This window comes from Haliotis rubra, unplaced genomic scaffold (assembly GCF_003918875.1).
Source record: "Haliotis rubra isolate DU_JTF1 unplaced genomic scaffold, ASM391887v1 Scf565, whole genome shotgun sequence".
NCBI lineage: Eukaryota > Metazoa > Mollusca > Gastropoda > Lepetellida > Haliotidae > Haliotis > Haliotis rubra.
Genome location: NW_025767263.1, coordinates 656962 through 676516, shown reverse-complemented (window position 1 = coordinate 676516; position 19555 = coordinate 656962). Strand labels below are relative to the sequence as shown.

At 37.7% G+C, this 19555-nt stretch overlaps 1 protein-coding gene across 1 annotated transcript in view; it reads right to left on the bottom strand.

The window, feature by feature from the left end:
- The window catches only part of LOC124254135 (mitochondrial import receptor subunit TOM40 homolog 1-like), a 30009-nt gene extending 15361 nt beyond the window's left edge, over positions 1 to 14648 (bottom strand). The window contains exons 1-3 of the mRNA XM_046688012.1: positions 14312 to 14648; positions 10228 to 10388; positions 8062 to 8163 (exon numbers count right to left, since the gene is read on the bottom strand). Of these exons, the coding sequence (XP_046543968.1) occupies positions 8062 to 8163; positions 10228 to 10388; positions 14312 to 14504 (456 nt within the window). The 5' untranslated portion in view covers positions 14505 to 14648. The remainder of the gene's footprint in view (positions 1 to 8061; positions 8164 to 10227; positions 10389 to 14311) is intronic.
- Positions 14649 to 19555: the final 4907 nt, after the last annotated feature.

The window sequence follows — 19555 nt, the reverse complement described above, 5'->3', positions numbered from 1 at the left end:
CAGCAATGGTGTACGGTCTTAGAATCATTTACAGATGTATTAATCTGAAAAAGTATTGTTTTAATGTTTATTGACCTGTTTACATAAGAGTAGCAAAGTTGTGGTGCATATATGAAACGAAACACAAGATTACTGATACTCCATTAAATTCCATTCAGTACTCTAAATGTACTCTTATGGTTTTCCAGTACTCCTGTATTGAAAAGATAAGGAGTATGCACTCTTGATGTTGATAAATTATCTGGAGCCCTGACATGGCGAGCCACACGTGATGTCTGAGGGTGTGTTTATACTCAAACAAACAACCGACGTCAACGTCTCGCTGCCTGACTCAATACTTTACATATCATCTGTGGAAAAAGTATACTGAGCCATCTAAACACAGTAATGTTTGAAAAGGAAAACTAAGTTCTATGGATATGCAATGAGTCGCGGCGTTTGATTGTACAGTCCGTTTGGCTCAAAGCGGACCCGATGAATTGCAATCTAACTTCGAAAACTAATAAACATATAATACTCAATGAAGCGCTGATCATAATCAAAACATCCACTCTGTGAGGTTTTGCAGAATTTTGTCCTAGACACAGTTCACTGTTTTATTCTACGAGGAGGAGTGTAGAAAGGGACAGCCAGGTGTTCGAGAAATACATTCACAGACAAAGTTCATTAACCTGTGCGTCTCCATCCGTTCGAACACCTGGCTGTCCCTTTCTCTGCACTCCTCCCTCGTAATAAACAGTGAACTGTGTCAATATTTTAATAATAGATTGTTAAACAACTTTATTATTTTGAGGGACAAAATTCTGCAAAACCTCACAAATAGTATGATATTTTGATTATGATCAGCGTTCGATAATATTCTATATTTATGAATTTCGGATAGGATACAATTCATCGATCCTTTTAACAAAGCAATATATAACTACTGACACTGTTATCAACTTCTCAAAGAAGAGTAATGTTTGTTTGTTTGTTTGTTGTGTTGCACTCAGCAAATAGTTCAGGTGGAAGCACAAGTCAAACTCATCATGACAACAAAAACATAAATAAGCAAAAAAATCCCAAAATTGAAATGAACAAAATCACCAATTTACCACTTGCAGGGGTTAAAAAAATCCCATCACCGATGCCCGGGACAAGTCAGTTTTCATTTCGGGCAATCAAATAATGGTATCTTACTTGTCCGTGGGCTACTAGATAATTTCCACTTATGGTTTCAAACTGCGAATAAATTTCATATCTGCTCAAAATGTAGCTATTAAATTTTGAAATGATAATGAAGTAGAGTTATCTTTCTTTGCTATTTATCACTTTTCAATAAATTGTCCAGTAAACATTAACATCAAATACCAAGTTGATTTATTCTTTCATAATTACATCATCATGATTATTTCATAAAATCAGGGCAAGTGGAAAATTAGAGTGGACAAGTTACTTTCTTAAAGACTTGATAGATCTGCACATAAGAGGAAACAGACAACAGACGAAGAAAAGATGGCGGATATGCTGATTGAGGTATCACTTTTCATACCAGGGCTTAGAGAACCAATAAACTCTCATCACCATTCGATATACTGGAAATCTATGTCACCCAGGTGTCTTTGTTTTAAATATTAATGTCATCAAGTTAGGTGACAGAAATGTCAACAGTGACTCACTGCCTAAGACTTGATAGTTATTATAGCATCTGTGAAAAAAACTATATTCACTTTTCAAAACACAGCTTGCCTCAGATGCTTTGGCCTGTCATCTATTCACAATAAAGAGTGAGGGAGTTTAGTTTTCAAGCCCGCGGCTTTTAGCAATATTTCAGCAACATTGTTGATCGGGGACATTGAAATGGGTTTCACACATGGTACCCATGTGGGAATCGAAACCTGGAAAGCGATTGTGACGAGCCAACGCTTCACAATAAAGAAGTGTTGACATCCATTAATCTTGCTTTTTCTTATGTATTCCACTTCTAAATGCCCTTCAATTCGATTTGAAGACAAGTGATACACAATTATACATTATGGATTTAAGGAGAATATACATGAAGGATATTTGAGTTTATAGCGAGTGAGTGAGTTAAGATTTAAAGTCACATCGGCAATATTTCCAGCATACACCAAATTTGACTATTAATATTTGAGTTTATACTGACTGACTGGATTTGGTTTTATGCCAGCTGTTAGCAATATTCCAGCAATATTACAACAGGGGACACCAGAAATGGGCTTCACAAATTGTACCCATGTGGGATTCAACCCGGTCTTCAATTTAGCAATGGCAGCTTTTACCACTGGGCTACCCCCGATATTTGAGTTTATACAATTGAAGAGGTTGTTGTACAGTATGATGACATAAGGCCCCCCCAAAAATCCTTTGGTTCCTGTTACATGTTTTTAAAAAATAGGGTAGGTAGGTAGGGAATTTTATTTAAAATAAAAAAATTTAACCAATAACCAAGAACTGCAACAGAAACAAAGCCACCTCATTCACATAAACATGTTATTAGGCGCCTCTTGTACAAGCATCATCATTTCTGTTAAAATGCTCACCCTAAGTATCCTTTGATGCGAGTGTATAAATGTGTGTAGTATGTTAAATATATAACGTATACAGAATATGGTTAACAGTTCCTTGCCACTACTGCAATAAAAGTTAAAATCCACTTTTCTTCAGAGTTTTTATTTTCTTCAGGCTGATGAAGCCTATGTTTATCATGGAAAATATGAGCTTGTAAAACGTTATTGCTACTACATCTCACACACCATTTGAAAGATCTAATCCTACTGTTGATATAAAATATGAAATTTATTTTTATCAAATTATTCAAATAATACAACTACAACTTAAATAAATTTATTTTTGATGAAAATGCAAACTTATATTTATAATGTCCAGATAAACCACGAAAGAAGCAAAAACTACGGCGATTTTTTTCCATTTGTGACACAGTCTGCTATAAGAATCATGATTGGTCAATATCAGGCACGTGACCCAAGACAGCCAATCATATTACAACAATGGATACCGTCCTCGTAAACGAAAACCTTTAGATTTATACGAAAGTTTTGGGTAAAATAATGCTATTCTGAACGTATTAAGCAAGAAAGCGCCACCTATACGTAAATTATGGAACTTATTGGACGTATCGTGCTAGGTTATGACCTGTGACAATAATGCTTTATGCTTATATTTTCGCATTAAACACCGTGTCTGAGCGTGAAGATCGAGGCGGCGAAAGCCGAGATGTCACTTGTCAGTGATGTGACTTGCATCACACAATCGCACAAAATGATGGAAATAGTAATTTATATGTACGTCGTTTGACAACTTTTATGAATGCTGTTGTTGATTTTATTCATTAGTTTATTCAATTTAATTAATGATTTCCTCGAAACATCGTTACTTTGCTCTTGTAGAACCGGTGATTTTAAAGACCTAGGGTCGGGGAACGACTTTAAATATTTTATAAAGAAATAAATTCTCGATAAAAACTCCAGGACCGGCCAAAAGAGTAAGGTAGGGTCGGGTGACCGGAACCAAAGGATTTTTTGGAGGGCCTAAGGTCTATGAACCCAGATGGTCAGCAATATTCCAGCTACATGGTGGCGGTCTGTAAATTATCGAGTCTGGACCAGACAATCCAGTGATCAACTGCATGAGCATCGATCTACACAACTGGGAACCGATGACATGTGTCAACCAAATCAGCTTGCCTCAGATGCATTGGCCTGGTGAAACAGTTTCCAAATTTTGCTAGCCAGTCGGTCTAGCTATGCCGGAAAGTTACTAGCCAACAAAATAATTCACTAGTCCAAAATTTGAATGTAGACATGGGTTTCATCATTAAGCTGCTAATATGTTGAACATTTCTATTAGGCCATAATCTTGCATGATTTAAAAAGTGTGTTATAACTTAACAAGTGGGAGAGAGATATATATTTACAAAATGACCCCATGAAAATTCACTAGCCAGTCGGGCCAGTGACTGTGGAGATTTACTGGCCCGACTGGATTTTTATTAGCCACAGGCTAGGGGGCAGTGGCTATTTCGCACACTGCTGGGAACTCTGAAATCTTTATCAACATCAGGTTCATGTTGAGGTCTACATCTTCCAAGTGTCCATTAACCTGTATCAAAAACCACCTTTCTCCCTTGCATGGATTATTTGAAAATAGAACTGAATTGAACAATATTCCAGTTAATTCATAGTCATGTCAGCATAATTGTGGAGATAGACCTACATAACAAGTTTCAGTGAGATATATTCAATACTTCAGGAGTTCTGCACTGGAAACAGAAATGGACGAGACCTAAACAAAATGTTGTTGTTGTTCCGATTACCCGACCGACCCTTAAATTCTGGTGCCGACCCTATTTTTTCATAAGCGGACTGAATAAAATAAGCTTTCAGATACCATTATTTTTACCTGGCTCCAACAGATATGTCATTCTGATAGAGAAAGTCGATATGATGGCCGCAAGCTTGATTGAATAAACAATTACACATTCATACATGTGTTATTAGTTTGTACTTTACTTCAAAATAAACTATGCAAAAAAATAAATAAAACTTCAGACCAACCTACCGTATATGACCGTCTATAAGCCGAATTTTGAGGACCAAAAAAAGCAGTCTGTAGAAGGGGGTCGTCTTATCCATGGGTTACACTTTCATCAAACTTTTTTCCAGTGGTAAGAAAACAACATCGTATCACTTCGCGTGAACAAACAACAGAAGACGACTTTGTCAGTAGAGACGTTAAATTTGCAATTAAACATCACTAGACAAGATTATATACCTTTTAAGTTATAAGTTGTTTTTGCTGGGCATTGTATTATTTGCAGGGATTAAGATTACCGTGTGTATCTGAGCCGGGAAATAGCAATCAGCTGTGCACACGTTTCCCGGCGAACAAGTTCAAACATGCACAATAATATAACGGGACGAATTCTGACGCAGTCATCAGTAAAATATAATACAGAATACTATTATTTAACCCAAAGAAATATATCCTAGCATTGTGTAATTTTAATTACAGTTTTTACGTAAAATATATATAATCAACACTAAGGTTATACGGACCCTCATGAACGTGGTAAGCAGAAGTTGTACGCACATGGAATGGGGTAAAATACGGAAGCCATTTAAATTCACACATTTTCACTGATGTTACTGTAAACTAGCAGTTAATGGAAAACGAGGTGGTAATCAGTTCGTGATTGTTGAATGGGGTAAAATAAGCAAGCCAGTTTGTTGCTACAATAAATATGATATTTAGAGAAGCAAAATATATTATGCATTTTCTGTCAACTACACTTTGTTTCGAACCGTGAGTAGACACAATATATATGACTGTGAATTCTTTGAATAATGTGGACCAAAGTTATAATTATTGGTAACTGCCAGTTGTCTGTGGTCTGTGTTTGCCACGATTAGGACCTCATCGCGGGGGATCGACTTATGCACAAAACATACCATTTTGACACTGATTTTAAGGGTCAAGTTTGGGGGTCGTCTTATCCATGGGGTCGTCTTATAGACGGTCATATACGGTACCCTAAATTTTTAAGAGGTGTAATCGGAACCACAACATTTTTTTCTATTTGGCCCAAACAGATGGATGGATATGCTGATTGTGGTATCCCCTTACTTTTCTAAGCAGGGGTACGAACAGAGCCAACAAACTCTCATACTCCCACAGGGATTAACGGGACACGAATTCCTGCGTCCTATACGCATAAAAACTGATAACTGACCCAACGAAATTGATTGGTGCGTCCACAACTTATTGTTACTTGATCGATACTTTTACAAAAAGTATGTGGACGCAGAAAAAGTCCACATACCTTTTTGTAAAAATATCGATCAAGTAACAATAAGTTATCACTGAGTCTGCTACTAGCTGGGTTATGGTATCTTTTGCAATGTAATTGCTGTAACAATGTGATGATCATGATACACTATAATAACAGTAACTGAATTACAACAATATTACAACATAGTCTTAATAATGATATTTAAGTGTCTGTGACCGCCATTTTGTAGTCCAGCAGCCCTGAAAATTAAACGTATGAGTCCGAGGGACTGTCAAATACAGGACTTGAGGTAAATCCCTGCTCCCATCACCATTTGATACACTGGAAATCTACGCCACTGTTATATCAATTTATGATAAACCTGACCTTTTTGAAATATTAATGTCATCAAGTTAGGTGACAGTAATGTCAACAGTGACTCACTGCCTAAGACTTGATAGTTGTTATAGCATCTGTGAAAAAAACTATATTCACTTTTCAAAACACAGCTTGCCTCAGATGCATTGGCCTGTTCATAGTTATGTCAGCTTAATTGTGGAGGAAGACCTGAGGTGAGGTTAGGTGAAATTGGGTTTAACGTCATGCTTGAGAATATTTCGCTCATATGACGACGTGCATGCGTGTGTATGTGTATGTGCGGCTGCTTGTACTAGCCCAGACTTTGGCTGCTTTTATAGTGCTAGCCCACTGAGGTGAGGTGAGGTGAAATTGGGTTTAACGTCATGCTTGAGAATATTTCGCTCATATGACGACGTGCATGCGTGTGTATGTGTATGTGCGGCTGCTTGTACTAGCCCAGACTGAAGCTGGTTTTATAGTGCTAGCCCACTGAGATACCACGCCGCAGTGAAGCATGAATACCCCACTCAGACACATTATACTGACTCCGAGCCGACCAGTCCTTGTTGTACCCATTAATACCGAGAGCCAGGCAGGGACCAACAAGTACCATATTTTAACGTCTTTTGGTATGACGTAGTCGGGGATCGAACCCGCGACCTTCCGCTCTCCAGGCGGACACTCTAACCACTACACCAGGTTATTATAAAGGAACAACACCTGATGAAGGAGTATGAACAAACAAATTCAAACCTTTAGAAGCAGAACTTTCTGCCTTTCACTGGTAACAGGACCAGTAATGGTATTTTTGCTTTTTCACCTAGTTTTACGGAATCTCAATAAAAGCAATATTATTATGCTAAAGGTTCAGAAACAAATTTTAAAACATATTCCCAATATTGAGGAACCAAAGACTTATCTGATATTTTGGTTCAAAAGCAGAAAACAAAGGGCTTCATCGAATCAAATAATTTTTTCATTCAAACAGGAAATCTCATCTATCATAAGCATAGGCTAATACTTGATATTTTATTTGCTTTTGATGATCCTATTTATAATGCATCAAATCAACACAATGTAATATAGTGTTTTTAGGACTAGTAAATACAGTAAACTACAACATGCTTATTTTATTATTATGACCAATATGCTTATAACAGCTGATGGATTTAACTTGGGACCGCCCACTGATCTAAGTTGACCTACAGATACAAACTAAAATCAGTGGTCCATTTGATTTTGTTTTTGTTTGACACCCCACTCACACTATCTCGTTAGTTGCCTTTTCCGACAAGCATGGGTTGCCGAAGACCAATTCTAACCCGCATATTCACAGGTTTGGTCCTTTTGAATTCATCATAAACAGAGTTTACCGTATATTGAACAAGTCTAATTCCTATGAAATACACAATGCCATTGTAGAAAGTGGACAAATGTAACATATGTTATATTTGGGATTACACTTTCTTAGTAAAGTACAGATTCTAGTACTTTTGTTGGGTTGAGTCCCATCCGGGATTCGAAACCCACACCCTCAGAGTCAGGCACCTAATCTGCATACTTTGTCACACAATAATTCATGGTCCAATTTAACAAAAATTGCCTCAGCACTGTGATTGTCTTTGGCTGGACTATCATGTAGTCCCAGAAATGAAAATAATCTTATTTCAGATTATATATTTCTACAAAAATATAAAATCAAAATCATTAATTAGCTTGCCACATCATTATCCACTGCCAGTATTGCTGGGAGTTACAATAGTATTAGCGCTTTGTGTAGCGCGCCAAGTGTTACAGCCCTTGCTTACTGGAGGACCTACACCTTAACAGCAAAACTGGATTCATAAAAACAATATCAGCAGAATTAAAACATGGCTTTACACTAGTTTCCAAGAGAGGTAACGGCTTACCTGAGCTACAGCTTTGGCTCGTAATCGATCCGATAGTGCATGAATTATGTTTGCATTGAGGTTGCCGCTTGCATCTATGTCACCGATTATCAGAGGAAACGCCTGAAACATGAATTATATGAAAAACAAGTGTTGTTAACAAGGAACAAGGGGACCAAAGGACCCTTAGATAGTCATGCTTGTCCGCTAACATGGGCAGGTAAATCAAAGGGCAGGTAAATCAAAGGGCAGGTCATCGACATGGATCAGAGACTGATAATCTGTAACTAAACATTGGTCAGTTTTCAATAAAACTGAAGTAACTTGGAATAAGAATATACAACAAAATCCTTTTACATTGATAATTGTTAATATTTCCTCCAGTCAACGATATTTCCATTTATTAATATATTTTTAGCCAGCTCTGCTAAATTGTGCTTAGGAATATATAGGATTGTTCAATGAAAGGCCTCCGATGGCAATAATTCTGTTTTGGGGGGTTGTTTGACTATCTTCCTCCTTCATAATGGTTGTCTAAATATCTAGCCTGGACCAGACAATCCAGTGATCAAGAGCTTGACCATCGATCTACAAAATTAGGATACATGATGTGTCAACCAAGCCAGCAAGTTTGACCAAACCACCTGATCCTGTTAGTCGCCTCCTACAGCAAGCATGGGTTGCTGAAGACCAATTCTAAACCAAATCTTCATTGGCGTTTAAATTTTGAATCCCTTCTGATGAATAATCAACATATGGTCACTGGTCAAGTCACTCACTCAGTGTTTCTGTTCTCCAATATATACCGGATATTGGCCAGTAAAAATTGCCCAGGACTGTTAATTTGGAGGCTATCAGTCACTGTGTCCGGTAAAAAACCCAAACTATTTTTTGTCCTGCTTAAAATGTTACTGAAAATACAATAAAATCGCTAAAATAATCCTCTATTAATAGAATTGGTGATTACGATTTTTATGCGAGATGAGGTTTCCTTCTAAATTCATTATACTGCAGGGGTGGAAATAAGTTTAAAATTGCTAATGTGTACTCCGGTACAGTTGCACATGTAAAATCACTTGCCCTGATAATTTTTCCATTATACTGGCTGATTTCCTTGTTGATTTCTTAAGTAAACAACATATTAACATTGGAAAGTCAACTGGACACCGGTACAGCATGACAGAAAAAAACAGTGGACTGGGGCGTTGGGCAATGGGTTATTTCCACCCCTGATACTACTCGCAAGGTTTTGGCTATTGAGGATGACAAAACAAACACCAGTAAGGGGCAAAATGATTATTCCAGTTGAAGTCCAAGTGGCAATCAGTCTTCAAAACTAAAACCTAGTAAACTATGGAAATTTAATCCAGACTGTGACCGGCAGATTTCATGCAGGAAATTGAGGTATCCCCTTACTTTTCCAACCAGGGGTACATGAACAGAGCCAACAAACTCTCATACTCCCATCACCATTTGATACACTGCAAATCTACGCCACTCTGTTATATCAGTTTATCATAAACCTGTCCTTTTTGAAAATATTAATGTCATCAAGTTAGGTGACAGAAATGTCAACAGTGACTCACTGCCTAAGACTTGATAGTTATTATAGCATCTGTGAAAAAAACTATATTCACTTTTCAAAACACAGCTTGCCTCAGATGCTATGGTTGTTTATGTTCTTTTTAGTCTTTATTTTCAAAGCCTGTAAATAACTAAGCCTTGACCAGACAATCCAGTGATTGACATTACAAGCATTCAGGGGTGGAAATAACCCATTGCCCGACGCCCCAGTGCAGTGTTTTTTCTGTCGGGCTAGCAAATTAGTATGTCACGCTGTACCAGCATCCAATTGACTTTCCAATGTTATTTATGTTGTTTATTTAAACAATCAACAAGGAAATCAGCCAGTATAATGGAAAAATTATCAGGGCAAGTGATTTTACATGTGCCACTGTACCGGAGTACACTAGCAATTTTAAAGTTATTTCCACCCCTGAGCATTGATATATGCAATTAAATTGCCCACATGGGTACAATGTGTGAAGCCCATTTCTGGTGTCCCCCGCCATCACATTGCTGCAATATTGCTAAAGGCGGCATAAAACCATACTCACTCACCTCAAGCTTGTAGCCCCCTTGTCCCACTTAAAAATAAACCCTGGTTGATCAGTGTTCTTAACTTGCCTCTGCTGGACCGAGCTGCTTTGTTCCGACATATGTGCAGCCAAATCTGTAAGCCGAGGGTTGGAACGTGGAGAGGGAGAGGGTGTGGCTTATTTGGAAATGACTGCTCAGACCCTTAGAGATGATAAGTTTCCCACCTTCAAAGATTTGTGGAAACAGATCTGAAAAAACAGAACAAGGATGAAATGTACAAATCTTTGCAGGAACTTGCAGATCAGAAGCAGTCAACATGTTTCGACTCAGGGTTGAACGTCGATATTCAAATCAGGGGTCCAGCGATTGTCCACATGTGTTCTGTGGAGGCATTTGCCTTTACAATCTATTATTGATCAATAACTGAGCACTGATTATCGATCTGCATATTGAGCGATAACTTGCACTGTGAATAACACATAATTTATGATATTTTTAATAATGATAACTTACAAGAAAATGAGAAAATAAAATAGAAAACAGATGTTATCAAGTTAGGTGACAGTAATGTCAACAGTGACTCACTGCCTAAGACTTGACAGTTATTATAGCATCTGTGAAAAAAACTATATTCACTTTTCAAAACACAGCTTGCCTCAGATGCTTTGGTTGTTTATGTTCTTTTTAGTCTTTATTTTATTTGGCGTAAATTATCAAGTCTTAACTAGACAATCTAGTGATCGATACACGAGCATTGACATCACCTTTTATAGACGTGAAACAGGATTTCTAAGAAGGGCACAAGCAACTCCATAGTTTCATGCACTTAAAGGTTCTGCTGCCCCAGAAACAAAATTACTAAACGTTTTCCAAAAACCAGAATGCTGACCTTGACTACCATTTTTTTTAAAAGTCAACCTCATTGTAGAGAATTAACATACTAAGTAAAGTTAAACACACAAAGCTTTTCTTGACCTTTTAATATTGTGACATTTGACCTTTTCAAAAGATCAACTGGAAGCAGTCCTTCCAGTCCTAGTTAATTAAACGAATGTTATTTTGGACCAGTGTAGTACAGACAGGACCACTAAAGTACTGTCGGAAATAGAAAAAAACTGTTTTTTTCACATTTATATCTACAATTTAGGGAGTTAGTATATGATCATGAAAGTGTGAATATCTGTTAAACTAAATTCGGCCTAACTACAGTATCAGCGGTAGGGAGATAGGAAACGTAAAAGGACTTTACTGATGAGAGATTAGTGCAGAAATGAGCAATGCGGGGTTTTTTAAAGTCCAATGCGACTTATTTAGAACAGACCATGGCTTTATGCAAATTAGTGTGCTAGGATATTGTATTACAAATGACACTTTTTAAATGCCCATTTTGAAATTAGACTTAGCTTCATTATAAACGATAGCAGACGTAAAAAAATAACTCTTAATGCTGAAACTGTTAAGGATGTAGCTACCATTGAGTCTCACTATCACTATAAAAAAACAGGAAGGAGGGGTCGTCTCAAAAGCAAAACCAGGGTGGGTGTTGCAGACGGTGGTTGGGGTCGGGCTGGGGGATGGAGATATCAGCAATAAAAACTAAGTTAAGATAATCAATAGAGACCTATTCGATACATATGAAAAAGCATAAAAAATATTTGAGATGATCCCTTGTGCCTGTGGGCAGCACATGCAATTTCATGCCAAGTGAGTCGAGGTTCCATCGTCATACCTGGCTGAGTGACCTAACTGCCATCTATAGTCTGATCTATTGTTTTCAGCAGCTGTTCGTATTGTTTCCAAGTCTTGTCCCATTTTACGAGTAAACATGTTTTTCTGGATATCCTATTACGCATCCCACTGAATGCCCAGTTAGGCAGGTGTGGGTTATTTCAACATATGCTATTTGCAATTGTGCAAATTTCAGGGATACAGAGTAACAGCCTAAAAACAGTTTGTCCTATTTCCGACAGTACTTTAATCATTGTCCACTCGCTGGTCTTGTGGAAAATTTTGAAAGGTTTCTTTCCCTGCTTAGCAGAATAAACCTTAACCACACACAGTAGTGGGCTTAAAAAACAAAAAACAACCTGCATGACAGACAATATCCAACTAAACTGTAACATGCTGAAAGTGGTCGTGTTTCTCATCAAGGACAAGTCCAGACAGGTTGGTAATAGTATCTCTTCCGTGTTGCTTGCTCACTGAAATACCATGCTGAAGTTGTACATGGATGGGTAACTCAGGCACCTGACAAAGACCCTGAGCCAACCAGTGTTTGTTTAATAACCCTTATGCGGACAAATAATAACCATGGCAACTATAATCATGATCAGTACCATCTTTTAATATCTTTTACGATCCGAGTAACAACCTTTACTCTCAAGACAAATGCTCTATCTACTACAACAATGAGGCAGTTGTTGAATAAATGTGCCACAATGTTGACAAACAGGGCACAGGTGTGTGTCCCATATACAATCTTATCGTATTGTGTTATAGTGTATACTCGGACCTCGTATCGCGGCAAATGGTATTTCGGGTTTTCCCGCGCCAGACACGCCTCCTAGCGGTGATTTTCATGTGTAAATCAACAGCCAGACGTCAGTCGGTTGTTTACTTTTTTTAAACCAGCAGGATGTATCAAATCTTTGTAAGCATTATGCAGCAGAAATATTAACATTAAAGTCTTGAATCTAATGGAATCTGTCTGAACCCCATTCATCAAATACACTCTATAATATTTACGTGTCGTATATGACCCTTCCCACTCGATCTGAACTAGATCATCTGCATCTCATTGTTGCCATATAAGGTAGCGGAAGTGATGTCATGAGCTTTATTTATCTCCCGGTGAATACCAAAATTTGTAATTCAAATAAGGACACAAAACGTAAAAATGATCCCTGTTCACTGAAAACGATTTTGCACACTCTAACAAACTAGAAATTTATAAAGGATTTTATTATACTGTTGTTCACATAATTATTTACTCATATTATAACATTATTTCAAATAATATTTTACATTGAAATATTGTTGAAATCATGCCTGAAATAAAACAAAAGACAACAGTATGAACAAATATTAAGAAAATCATGATGAAAATGATGTATTTTGGAAGTTTGGTGATTTCCTTGAATAAAATTTCATCATGGATACAGTTTTGTGCACCTTCGATTACACAAAAAATGAGCAACTGATTTCACATTGAGGTGAGTTAAACAATTTCATTTTTTGGTCCCTACTTCGCCTTGCAATATGAGTTTTAGTGTTTACCACGATACGATGGAGTTCTATCCTTTGGTAAATATTAACCGGCTTCGTTCGTTTAATGGCTCTCGCTGAAACACTATCAAAGTTAAAATAATATTCTTTTCACAAATGTGTTGATTAAATGTGATAGAATAGGCCTTAAAAGTTTTTAATTTCATTTACGATTACGGATATGTCAAGTACTGCAATACGAGGTCGCAGGCTATATATTGGTAAGACTTCTGCCCGTATCCCCCCCTAAATTTTAACGATGAGGAAAAATTTCTTTGAGTGGCATTTTTAGAAGTTTGATATGTCTTTCAGTATATTCAGATACAATTAAAGAAACATGCTAAAGCTCATCCTTATCAGATGAAGAATATATATTCAGGTGATATGATTTGACTAGAATGAAATTTAAAGGGGGATACAGGCAAAAGTCTTTCCTATATATTTTAAAAATAAGGAGAATCTGTAAAATGCATAATCTTCCATTTTTGCCATTTGAAACATTTCTTACTACACTGATGGATCAGTGAAATCTGTTTTAAATGAACTATCACAAATCATTCTGATTCAGCATTTTCATGTAACAGTTTTGAGAATATGACGAAATTGAAAAAAAAAATACGTGAAAGAAAATGACAAATGTCAATGGTTCATAATCAGTTATGAAGGATGCTGACTGGATGGAGCAATGACTAATTCAAAACTGGCACAACGAAATTGCTTTTGCGTCAACCAGGAGTTGTATAACGTCCCAAACAATAAAATCAGAATCAGAAACAAATAGATTGACTATAAGTCAGAGTGATCTCCCTTCACTAGCAGACTCCACGTGCATGTGGAATCGCTGAAGAAAACCGCCTTAACCTTCTAGAGATAGACCGCTGATAAGTAACTGTTACTTATTCACTACCTTTACACTTTTTATGTAAATCTTCAAATGTCCCTGGGCCGTTGTCACCCGCTAAAGGAGCTGATGCAGGCTCCGAAGTTGCAGGAGACGAAGTCGAAGGTTGTTCGGGTGCCGGTGGTGGGGGCACGATGTCGGGAGATGGCACATTCACAGCCGCAGCTGGTCGCGGACCAGCCGCCAATACACTACCCATTCCTGATCAGCTGATAATTAACCGATAAGTTCATTAAATTGGTTTCATGAAGCACGAATGATGCTGAGAAAAGTGTAGCTCTCCATGAGATACAATCTTAACAAATCGCCATGTGCGTGACTGTCGATTCCTGTGATTGGTCAGTGCTTGTCACATGGTGAGTTACGCAGGCGCACTTTGGTCGATGTATGGTTTCTACTTCCGAGGTCATTTTGGGGGATTGAAGGTCATTTATAAACTGGTTCAATGTCCCATTCATTACGTAATATGAATGGACTAGGGAACTTATTGAAAATAAACACAAGAAAGAAAATAAACTGATTTATCGTTAATATAAAAGGAGAATGTCACGAAAATGATGAGTAATTGCGGAAAAGAGACTGGTTTATATATGAAATCATATAAGAGACTATAAAAATTGGAAATAATTAAATTGGGTGTACTAAACATATGTATACAGTTGCTAATCTCCAATTTTTTAAAAAAATGGTCCGTTTCTTAAAATTTGACAAAAATTTCAAAATATATCCATATTGCTTTATCGTTTCACTGATGATGCGACCACATATTTCCTAGCACAACACAAATTTTATTTCTTCAAGTGGTGTCTGTACACCATAGTGGTCTAAATAGGTACTATTTCATTTATAACGGGACCGTTCATACTGTATGGCGGGGGTGGTGTGTGTGTGATGATTTTTAAGCTAGGTCATCAATTTTGTACACATGTACTGAAGGGTGGGGGGTGGTGTCAGCAATTTGGTACTTAAAAAATGCTTAAAAAGTACGGAGGTGGGGGTCATTGATTTTGTATATGACATGCAGAGGGGGTACTTTGTACATTTATTTTTTTATTTTTTTTATTTTTTATTTATTTATCATTATTATTATTTTATTATTTTTATTTATTTTTATATTTTCTTTTATATTTGTATTTTCTTTATTATTTTTAAAAAATTATTTATTATTATTATTTATTTATTTATTTTAATTTTCTTTTCTTTTTTTTTTTTTTTTTTGGGGCGTCATTTACATTGTACATGCTTCTCCATAAAAATCATCATCAACCCCCAGCCCGCCATAAATTATGAACGGTCCCTAAGACAAATTTACATAGGTTTCTGACGTTAATCACTTCTGCGAAATCCAGGAGCAAATGTATGGTTGGGAGAATCTGAGATTAGAACCGGCGATAATAGCTTCCTGTCACAACAAAGGGACGCAACTTCACACAGCCTAAGATGACTTGACAACCAGTGCCCCATGACTGACATTTAGCCTAATATGAAACAATACTGATAATATAACATATGTTATATTTGGGATTACACTTTCTTAGTAAAGTACAGATTCTAGTACTTTTTGGGTTGAGTCCCATCCGAGATTCGAACCCGCATCCTCAGAGTCAAGCACCATATCGCCAGCACACAAAGTCAGACGCCTAGACCGCTCAGCCACCGCGGCTTCCACAAAAATGGAAGTCGGACAACTGGTAGTCTTTACTAAGAAAGTTTAATCCCAAATATAACATACATGTATGTTACATTTGACCACTTTCTAAAATGGCATTGTGTATTTCATAGCTTTCGGCCGTGGGAGCCGTCAATTAACACTTATCAGAGGGGTACACAAAGTCCGCAATCTAGACCACCAGTTGTCCGACTTCCATTTTTGTGGAAGCCGCGGTGGCTGAGCGGTCTAGGCGTCTGACTTTGTGTGCTGGCGATATGGTGCTTGACTCTGAGGATGCGGGTTCGAATCTCGGATGGGACTCAACCCAAAAAGTACTAGAATCTGTACTTTACTAAAAAGAGTAATCCCAAATATAACATACGTTACATATGACCACTTTCTAAAATGGCATTGTGTATTTCAATACTGATAATAATATTCAAGTTCTTGGTGGGTTCGACTAAACGGAACTTTCAGGGAGTTCTAACTCCTGTGCATCCTTTCACAAAGGTATCCTTAGTGCAATGTTAAAGAATTGGAGTTAAGGTTAACCTTAGTATAGGTTGCTTCGTTAAAGGAGCCCCTGTTCACCCGTGAAGATCCGGGTTAGAATTGATCTTCAGTAACCCATGCTTGTCGTAAGAGGCGACTAACGGGATCGGGTGGTCGGGCTCGTTGACTTTACGTAGATTCATGCTCATGCAGTTGATCCTTGATGCTGCTGGATTGTCTGGTCCACACTCGATTATTTACAGACCGCCGCCATGTATACCGTATTTCCTCTCTTAATAAGCGCGGGGTCTCTGTTAAGCGCCGCGCCTCTAATAACCGCCGGGGATAAAGCAGTGCTTTAAGAAATAAGCACCGAGTATAGACCTTTGCATATTTTCGCAAATGTATTCTCCCTTGGTCTAAAAATAAATATATTAAGGACTGGTCCCTTAAATCATAACTTCATGTACTCATCCCCGCTTTTAAAAATACAGGGTATTTTAATAAGCGCCGGGCCTCTAATAAGCGCCGGGTCTGGAGGTGCGTTGAAAAAATAAGCGCCAGAGGGCGCTTATTAGAGGAAATACGGTAGCTGGAATATTGCTGAGTGCGACGTGAAACTAAACTTACTCGCTCAGTCTGTTCGCTGTCTGATCTGCCTATAGAAGGGTTAGCAGAGCTGTCAACCCCTAAAGATGGTTTGGAGTGAGACTGAAAAAAAATAAGCTGGGATCCAGGGACCTCAGGTCCATGGTCATGTCGAGGGCGACGCCCTGGTGGGGGGTCTTTGGGGGGCGAAGCCCCCAGCCCCCGAAAATGAAGTTTAGTGATTTTTTAGTGATCAGGAGCATTTGGAGCCTTCTGGTGGCATTATTTTGACACTAAAAGATGCATGCTAATAAATAATAATAAGCTGAATCATTCGCATAAACATCGTTTTAGGACTTCGTTCATTCAGGCGTTCTTTCAATGTTCAACTTTACGCAAAAACGAACGAAAATGCGTATTAATTTTGAAATTATTTTTTGGCTACCAGATATGCGTGAGATTATTATTTGGAGGCGTGAGAGCGTGACATTTGTCAATAAAGCGTGAGACTCACGCCAAATGCGTGCGAGTTGACAGGTATGGGTTAGTGGTTATTTAAAGCGTTCGCTCGTCACGTCTAAGACCAGTGTTCGATTCCCCACATGTGTACAATGTGTGAAGCCCATTTCTTATGTATTTAATAAAAATGTCAGGTATTTACTTATGAGAATCATTGTAAAAAAAACATTAAAATCTGTCGCTTCAAGTATGGAAATAAACTGATTAAAGTATAAACTGTTGTCGTTTTCTCATTAGGTGTGCTCTCATCCGCATAATCCAGATTATCCTCTTCTAACAACTCATTGATCCTTCATTGTCCTCGGAATCCTCTATCAATTGGCAAAATGAAACTAGTCTCGGGACGCCGATATTATTATTACACTGAGCCGTGATGTTGGTCGAAGGGTCGGCGTTATGAGCCTGAACCGCCGGGAGAGACACATTTCCGAAACAGATAGCCAAAATTGATGTGGCTCTCCCGGCAATAGAATATGGTTCGTGATTTGCATAAGGCTGTGTTGTTCAACTTTCTTGTAAACTAATACCTTCTAACATATCTTGGATAGTCTTTAAGTATTTCATAAAGGTAGGAGGGTAACGTTTCTTTTGGCGTTTAGTGTAGGAACAGCCTTTTATCGGTATTGCTAAACACCACGTTTGTGAGGAGGACAGATTATTCATTTCTTGTGAAAACAATATTATACATGGGGACGCTCTTTTACCGGTTACGGTAATCCATTGATTAATTAATCTATTGGAAATGTGGCTTTACCGGTTACAGCCATGTAATTGAAATTTCGCCTTCCCGGCAAAAGTCATTTTGGAAATGTGGCTTTCCCGGCCTGAGAGAAAAAGCTGGGAGAAAAAGTGTTTATTTAAGGTTACCAGTGCGTCTATAATATGCCTTAACCGCAAAGTGCATGTGAACGTCCGTTTGTCATTGTACATGACCTTGACACAATAAATACTGACTCAGAGCCTTATTGTTTTATACCCAGTGAACCACGCGAGGCACGGCAACAAGGTGTCTAAACAAGAATTATTGAAAATGAAACTGATTGACAATGATTTATGTAGTTTTGAAATGACGTTTCTGAGAGCATTTGTCATGTTTTTTGTTAATGTTGTGAAACCATAAAATTCTGGAATGGCCTAGAACTCTGGATTAACTACTACCACGAAAAATAAACATTACAAAATATTTGATTTAATTGGCAACATTACATAATGATATATTACGAAATCAAATCATTATCTGCCAAAACAATATCAAATTATGTAATATTAATAAAACAATTCCAAAAATCGTTAATTATAAAAAGGTATTAAAAGAGATATCTTAAAAAATTATTTCAAAAAGAAACAATGAAATTGAAAAATTCAATCAAAAATGGAATTCACTCATCCCAGTATTCAGGAACTAATTATAATTACATCTTTACAGCATGTATCTTCACCTTTTCTGTATTTGTTGTTACTGTATACCTTTGATGTTGACTTTGTAACCATGGGAACAAATTAAAATAAACATCGGCCTTATGACGGGATCATGCAAGGTATCAAATCGTGGACCCTCTCTCCAACACAGCGCATGTGTGTGTGTGTCTGTGAGCCATTTTGTGCATGTCAGACAAATAAATACTGGCTCAGAGCGTTGGGTCCCCCCCCTAAACCCCTTTACGGTAACAAAGTTTTGTTTGTTGTTTAACGCCACACTCAGCAATATTCCATCTATATGGCGGCGGGCTGTATATAATCGAGTCAGGACCAGACAATCCAGTGATCAACAGCATCTCCACAACTGGGTTACATTGACATGTGTCATCCAAGTCAGGGAGCCTCACCACCCTGTCCCGTCAGTATGTCTCTAACAGGCGCGTAGCAAGCCATTTTTTTCGTTTAAGGGACCGTTCATAATTTATGGCTAGGGGTGGCGGTGATGATTTTTATGGAGAAGAATGTACTATGTGAATGCCCCCCCCCCCCTTAAAATTCATGTACAAAATAAGTGACCCCCC